The sequence below is a fragment of the Cibotium barometz genome, chromosome 27, assembly GCF_041138505.1.
Source record: "Cibotium barometz isolate CiBa-2024 chromosome 27, ASM4113850v1, whole genome shotgun sequence".
Classification (NCBI taxonomy): Eukaryota; Viridiplantae; Streptophyta; class Polypodiopsida; order Cyatheales; family Cibotiaceae; genus Cibotium; species Cibotium barometz.
The window spans coordinates 43,657,765-43,665,900 of record NC_141072.1 but is presented as its reverse complement, the minus strand read 5'-3'; the positions used below and the strand labels follow the sequence as shown (position 1 = coordinate 43,665,900).

The window sequence follows — 8,136 nt, the reverse complement described above, 5'->3', positions numbered from 1 at the left end:
CTTGTTAATATAGGTCACATGTTTCACAAAAGAAATACTTTTGATGGAGTCTCAAAACATATAGGCATAACACCAAGAGTCACTTGTTCCACAAAATAAAAATCTATTCATTGAGTTTGAAAACATGTGGACATAACACCAATAAGTTACAAACTGCTATTCATGTTTACTTGTCCATTTATGGTTTCTAAATATCTTCGAATCCCTCCATTGTCTATGTCTCTCTGCTGCCATTGAATTGTCCAAAGTTTGTCTTCGTCTTTGCTTTTGGGCTAGAATAAAAGTGAGCTTGACTTTGGAGCTAGCAACTTTTCTTTTAGCATGCAGCCTCTATAGTATGCCTTGGTAAAACCATTGGAAGACTTCCTTCAGACGCCTTTTGACTCCCTCTGTAGTGTTGTGTGTGTCTGAAAAATGCATTATGTGCCATGTAGTGAGACTTCTCCATGCCTTGGGTAGACCAAATTGCTAGGCATCCATACTTTTTGACAAAATAGGGAAGGTGGTTGTTTGTAGATGATATGTTGTTTTCACAGAGACATAAGAATGCATAGTAAGTTATAAAAAAAAGAGGATCACACTTAAGTAAAAGAAGAAGACAGAACTTTACCATGTAGTGAGTTATATTGTAGGCTGTCCACGCGTCTTTCATTGACTTCCCAAAATATTTAATTGCCTCTTCAAAGTTCTTGTAATCACTCTTTGTCCATGTTACATTGTCACAGAACATGAAGAGTTGATCAAGAGACCTCCACACCTCTGCCATCACATTTCGTGCTTCCCATGATCTTTCACGGCATTATGGACTTGCTTCCACAATCCATAATTAATCCTTGAAACTATTCTACCTTACCTTACTTGCTTACTACTGTGTTTGGGTCGAGACAAGAATCTTCTTGCCTTAACACCACCAATAGAGGGCTTGATTGTTACCTCCTTGCCATTGGTAGACTTTTTAAAATCCTTTGTGATATGAACATCACCTCTATGCAGACCTATACCGGATAACACTTTTTCCAATGCTTGAAGAGCATCCTTTCTATTTTTTTCAAGACAGAGTTTCCAAGAAAATCCAATATACAAAAATACCAATTTCTCAATAATTCGACATAGACCATGCAATGTGCATATGTGAACATTACATAGTGGAATGTTAAGAATGGCCTTGAAGTCAGGGTCAACTTTATCTCTATTAGGTGCTCTCTTCCACCATTTGGAATCCATTACTTGAGCTGATTCTTTGCAGTAAAGACAAGGAGACTTTGAGTTGCCTCCTTTACTAACGTTATACATGCACTTAAGTGTTTTAAGATCCCCCGCCATGTGCCACTCTACTTGAAAATCACCTTTTCCTGCAACATGGAGATTCTCTCCTTGCACTTGTCTTTTATTTATTCTTGGTATTTTCGTGTGGTGAAACACCCAATCTAGTGTTTCATGGTCTTCTGTCTTCACCTGTGATTATAGAAAACAAAAGTCTTAGTATAAAAGATTTGAAAACAATGACTAAAATAAAGTACAAAACAAAAAATGATCATACCTGGAACGAGCCTAACCACCATATGTGTTTCTCTAACTGCAAACTAAAATACTTCAAACTCGCTTCAGTCAATGATGTATCAAGTGCTCCATTCATCAATGTAATAGTAATCCTTTCCATTTTCTTTTCCTTTATAACCTCACTCACACTCATCCAGTTTGATAATAAATTTCAAAATGCCTTTGCACTCCTCAAATGTTATTCCATAAAACTTCACCATTCTTCTTTGAAGTTGTTGTAGATCTACAAATATTATATTGTTCCAAGGGTCATACACAGTGGTTCCTTTACCACCATGAAATATTTCTTCAATATGCTTGTGAATCTCATAGTCTTTTTGTAACATGAATCGTGGAAGTGTGGCGGTATCCATGTAAATATTTTGAAAAAGTGCAATCATCAAGTTCAATGATGGATTCTTTATGAGAGGCTTGCACACGTCGTCAAAAGAGATGCGGAATCTTCGGGAAACAAAAAAAAACTAAGGAGATATTTAATGCAAAATCGTGTTAGTTAGACAAAAGATTATCTTATTCCTTTTTGAACTGACAGTTCTGTAGTCCTTAGTGACAGTTTTGAGCCACGTTTTCATATTTTACTATTTTTGAGGTCTTTTAGGAGAGAAATAAATCAAAAAATAGTGAATTTCTTACAGGGCCCCAAAATGAGCTCCCTTTTTCCCTAATGCCTATCATGGAAGGATCAAGGCCATCTAGGTAGAAGACGTACTAGATGAATACAAAATATGCAATGATTGTAAAGGAGAAAATTGACAAACTCATCACTATGGATTTCATCTATGAGATCAAGCACAGAGATTGGCTCTCACCAATCGTGATTGTGCTGAAGAAGAATGAGAAATTGAGGGTCTATGTTGATCTCAAAAAGGTCAATGTAGCCACTAGGAAAGACCACCACCCATTGCCATATACCAAACATATGTTGGAACGAGTAGTAGCAAGTGAAGAAGTTTACAACTTCGATGGGTTTTTAGGCTACAATCAGGTGTCCATAGCACCAAAAGACTAGCACAAAACAACCTTCAATACGATGTGGGGAGCATATGCTTATAAGGTTGTGCCTTTTGGCCTCACCACCAATGCTCCAACAACATTCCAACGGTTGATGTGCACAGCCTTCAAGGACTACTTGCAAAAGTGGCTGGAGGTATTTATTGATGATCTGTGTGCACACTCTTGTTGGATTGAACATTTGGCTTATTTGAGACAAGTGTTTGAGCAATGTAGATTTTATCACATATAAGTTAAACCCTTTGAAATGCCAATTTAGGGTTAAACATGGTATAATCTTAGGGCGCATTGTGTCTGAAAATGGCATTTCCATGGATAAGCGCAAGGTAAAACTAATCTTGGAATTACCCTCACCCACCAACTACAAAGGTGTACAGAGGTTTACGGGTCACATTGGGTATTATCATCACTTCATCATACTCTATGCTGAAATCGCCAGACCATTGTACAGACTGCTCATTGTCTTTGAATGGACTGAGGAATGCCAAGAAGCATATAATAAGTTGAAGAAAGCACTAGCCAGTGCACCTATCTTGAACCCAACTGGGATTTTATATTCCACGTGCACATCGATGCTTCAAACTTCGCAATAGGTTGTGTATTAGCACAGCCTGGAGAATTCAAGTTGGATTACCCAGTTTTCTTTGCTAGTCGTCGCAATAGGTTGTGTATTAGCACAACCTGGAGAATTCAAGTTGGATTACCCAGTTTGCTTTGCTAGTCGTTAACTAAATGATGCAGAGATAAATTACACCACCACACAGAGTGTGAAGGGTTGGCCATGGTCTATGCTATAAACAAATATTGACATTACTTACTAGCGAACAAATTTGTATTCTTTGTGGACCATCAGGCTCTATTATATTTTGTGAACAAACCTTACACCCCCACGAGGAGAATCACACGTTGGTTCCTTTTACTCTTAGAATTCAACTTTACAGTCATGTCAGAAGATGAATTTGTCACAATACTAAAGGAAGCATACTCAGGAATAGCCAAAGAACACTTCGCGGGAGAAGTTACAGCTCGCAAAGTGCCTCAAGAGGGACTATGGTGGTCTACGTATAGAGTTTGTGAAAAGATGCGAGGAATGTCAAAGATTTTCTGTTCCACAACAAAGAGATAGGATACCACTCACCCCTGTGATTATAAGACAACTCTTTGAGAAGTGGGGAATTGACTTTATTAGACCCATAAGTCTAGCAATGCATCCCTCTCGCAAGCCCGATATGTAATCGTGGTGGCCATAGATTATTTCACAAAGTGGGCAGAGGCAAAAGCCTCTAAGCGAGCTGATGCACGAACTACAGCCAAGTTCTTATATGAATAGATCATTTCTAGATTTGATTGCCCACTTGAATTAGTCAGTGACCGGGGTTTGCATTTCATTAATGAGGTGATTGAACACTTACTAAGTGGATTCTTTGTAGTCCATCAAAAGTCATCACCTTATTATCAACAAGCAAATGGTCAAGCACAGAGCACAAACAAGATTTTATGTGCCATCTTGACTAAAATATTAGAAACTAGTCGCACGGATTGGGAACATAAGCTGATTGCAGCTCCATGGTGTATAGTACATCGTATACATTGGCGACGGGATATACTCCCTTCCGTCTAGCTTATGGCATTGATGCAGTAATGCCTATGGAGTACTTAGTTCTAAGTTTGAAAATTGCAGTACATGATGAGAGGCTTATTGAAAATGCATTAGCCAAGAGATTGATTGATTTAAAAAAATTGGATGAAATCTGGCTAATTGCATCACATGGGCTTATGGTCGACAAATTACGGAGAAAGCGTTGGTTTAACCATAACCTGAAACAAAGGGAACTCGAAACGAGGGACCTCGTCCTCACGTATAGTGTTGGAAGCACCAAGAAAAAGAAACTCAAGTATAGAGGGTTATGACCTTTTAGAGTATCCAAAATCACCCCTCAAGAGTCGGTCGGAATTGAAACCATTGAGGGAGTACAAATGGAAGGATACATCAATGGGAGTAAACTTAAGAAGTATTACCGACCACTCACCTAGGAGATAGCTCCTGCACTAACAAGTTGCACTTGGCTACTCCTGAATCTGGATGCTGCAGATGATGATCACTTCGATTCTGTTCTGTAAAAGCCGGACTAGAATGACCACAGGCTGTCGCTGTATTGAGACGAGCGGCCGGACCAATCAGCTTGAGGAGGGGCAGTGAAATCTGTACAGACCTTAACGCCACTCATGTAGTGAAACTGCGGCGATGGCGGCTGCTGCTGATGGTTAGCAGCCGTGTCGTCGACGAGGAGATTCTCGTGATTCTTATCAGAGGGTCGGTCAGAAGCGGAGACTTGATGGTCATCATGTGCAATATGATCAATGTCTTCGGGAGCGCTGTCCTCCTCTTCTTCTTCCTCACATAGGTCGTCGTGGGCGTGCTCGTCGTCGTAGGCGCCAGGCACTGGCGCAGCAGAAGAGGCAGCCGTGGGGCTGGGGGGGTGAGACGTGTCGTATGCGGCAGCGAAAGCGGTGGCAAGGGCCTGGATGCGCTTCGGGGAGAGACGCAGGTCGGCGTCATGGGCTGTGGGGGGTGGTGAGTCAGGGAAGTTGAGGGAAGCATCAGGCCCGCGCAGGCACACCACCGCGTAGTCGTAGGCGCGCGCTGCCGCTTCCGGCGTGGTGTAGGAGCCCAGCCAGATGCAAGAGCGTTTGTTGGGCTCTCGGATTTCCGACACCCACCGCCCCCAGCTGCGCATGCGCACCCCTTTATACCTCTTGTTTTCCATAGTACCTCGAACACTACAGTATTTACTTACTATATGTGGACATGAACGGAGGGGATTGCAGTGCCCCAACTCAGGGATTCGACGAGCCACGAGAGAGAGACAGACAGACATAAGAGAGAGAGAGCGTGTGCAATCCGTGTCGTCAACTCCTTGAGTCCTCCTAAGTCCTCGCGGGCGGCGTCGTTGTCAACGAATCGTCAGAAATGGAGCCTCCGTCATAATATTTTCCCACCCACCAGCGAGAGGAAAAAGAAAACTTCGAGTACAATCGGTTTCACCGACTTAAAATCTTATTATTAATGCCGTAACTTAAAACCTAAAAATTTTATCGTTTTTTGTAAAGACGAGTAAATTCAATTGGTTTTTTTTTTAATTTTAACTTGTGCAAAGTATAGTAAGGGATATTTTTTTCATAACATAGCAACCGACCAATCTCTCTCTCGTTTTAAACTACAAAGTTCAAACTAAAAATTGCCCCAAGGCCCACCATCGCGAATGCAACGTCATGCCCACCATGATACTCAAAATTACAACTCACACATGCCATCTTTACAACGCACCACCTCAAGCGGCCACAACACAATTTGCCACCTCAAGCGGCCACAACACAATTTGAACTTGCAACCACATGCATGGACTCCAAACAACTTAACAAGTGGGCTATGCGCTTGGTGGTGGTCACAAACTATAATTTTACATCTTCCAAATTTCCATCGAATGCAACGTCATGCCCACCATGATACTAAAAATTACAACTCACACATGCCATCTTTACAACGCACCACCTCAAGCGCCCACAACACAATTTGAACTTGCAACCACATGCATGGACTCCAAACAACTTAACAAGTGGGCTATGCGCTTGGTGGTGGTCAAACTATAATTTTACATCTTCCAAATTTCCACTCTCTAAGTCTCTTTTCTAGTAGACAGTAGAGCACACAAGTTGAGCATTGCAATATGTCTACTAGAATGCAGGTATCTTCTTCAACACAACTTGAGCATTGTGTAAGCTATTGTTAAGGGGGCTCCTCGAACAAGCACATGCATACAAGCATGCGTACATGCATATGCATGCACACACACACGTGCGCATATATGTATCATATATACACACATACACACAGATATATACACATATTTATCATATACACACGTATACACACACATGCATGTGCATGTGCATATGTATTCACGTGTGTGCTGTTGAGATATCGAGCTCAACTAGTGCTATGGACATTGATGACCCACCTAGGTGATAGCTTTCGTACTTATGCCACTAGCATGGTTGTTGAGATTATGGTTGATATGCCACTAGTGGGGATGACAAGCTGTGTGGAGGCTGTGTGAGCCACATTTGGATTACTAGAGTGCCAACTTATATTATCAGCTTCACACTATGGATCGACCATTTTATGTTATAGTAAGAGAGTACTTTTCTTTATGGTATATATTCTTTAGTTTATGATTGTAGAGAAGAGATTACTTTTTCTTATGGTATATACTCTTATCTGTTTAGTTTATGGTTGTAGAGAAGAGAAGAAGATAGAAGAAAATTGAGACATTCATCTCTCTCCTGTGTTTGGCTCTCTCTTGTGTGTGTGTGTTTTCTTAAAAGGAACTCAAGCTCTCCCTCTCCCCAACATTCTCTTTAAGGTATTAGAGCTCTGGTTTGTGTGAAAGTCGAGAAGAAGAAGAGGCAAAGGTGAGCAAGAAAGTGATGCATGGGTAAGGGTATTTTCATCTCTTTCCTTCTTTGATTTTGGAGCAACACCTTTGGTCGTAGCTGTGAGAGCTATAGGTATCAGACAAGGAAGTCATTATCTTAGATTGACACATCCTCTTGGGTGAAGTAATAAGACCTTATTATGTGCACTTTCGATGTGATTTAGGTGTCTACTTTCGATATGATTCAGGTGTCCACTTTCGATGTGATTCAGGTGTCCACTTTCGATGTGATTCAGGTGCTTTTTAGGTGTGCCATTTTGGCTATACGAGTTTTCCACAACAGGCACTCTGTGAATTATTAGATTTGACTATGTATACTCAATTTCTAGTTTGGTGCAAAGTTTGGTTGTAGAACGGTCTATGGAGAGAATCTAAGATTTGTAGGTTATTGGTGGATGTATGTTTATGTGAAATCTTGTTCCATATACAATTGCAGTATAATAGCTGTATGGTACCACTCTGTTCAAGATTGTAGGTTTACTACAAGTGCAGAAGTTTTTGCAAGCACTATTTCATAAGCTGTATAGGTAATCATGTCTGACAGTCTATGCTAGATCATGAGCGAAAAGCTACACAAGAATAACTTTCAAGCATGGAAGTTCAAGATGATAACTTTCTTATGGAAAAATGATATTGGGAATTCATTCTCACAAGAAATGAAAATGAGCTAGAGATTGGTAAGAAAATCCCACCCCTCGGTGGGTGCAAGCATATAAACCATGGCATGAAAGATCCAAAAAAGTGTTGTATTGGTTGTTTGTCAATGTGACATACTTTATGATTATGCATGTAGAGGATGTACAAACACCTCAGGAGGATTGGGACACCTTGGTGAAGATGTATAGCATATACACTCAAGTTGGAAGATGACGCTAAAGTAGGAGCTACATAATGTGACTAGAGGTAGGCTGATTATAAATTTGTCATTAGTGATGGATAAATATCTTGTAGATACCCTTACTTCTATTAGATAACCAGTAGATATGACGATGATATGGTGTTGGTGGTAAGCTTAAATGGCCTTGGTAAAGGAATACCTCCAGTTTCAGACCTCCATTGGAGTTTTTAA

The 8,136-nt window shown here is 40.6% G+C and overlaps 1 protein-coding gene across 1 annotated transcript; it reads right to left on the bottom strand.

The window, feature by feature from the left end:
• Window positions 1-4,192: 4,192 nt before the first annotated feature.
• On the bottom strand, window positions 4,193-5,399 carry LOC147623419 (ethylene-responsive transcription factor ERF012-like). The gene has a single exon (XM_086821865.1). The coding sequence runs from the start codon at window positions 5,337-5,339 to the stop codon at window positions 4,701-4,703; it is 639 nt and encodes a 212-aa protein (XP_086677991.1). The 5' UTR covers window positions 5,340-5,399; the 3' UTR covers window positions 4,193-4,700.
• Between the last annotated feature and the right edge of the window lie 2,737 nt (window positions 5,400-8,136).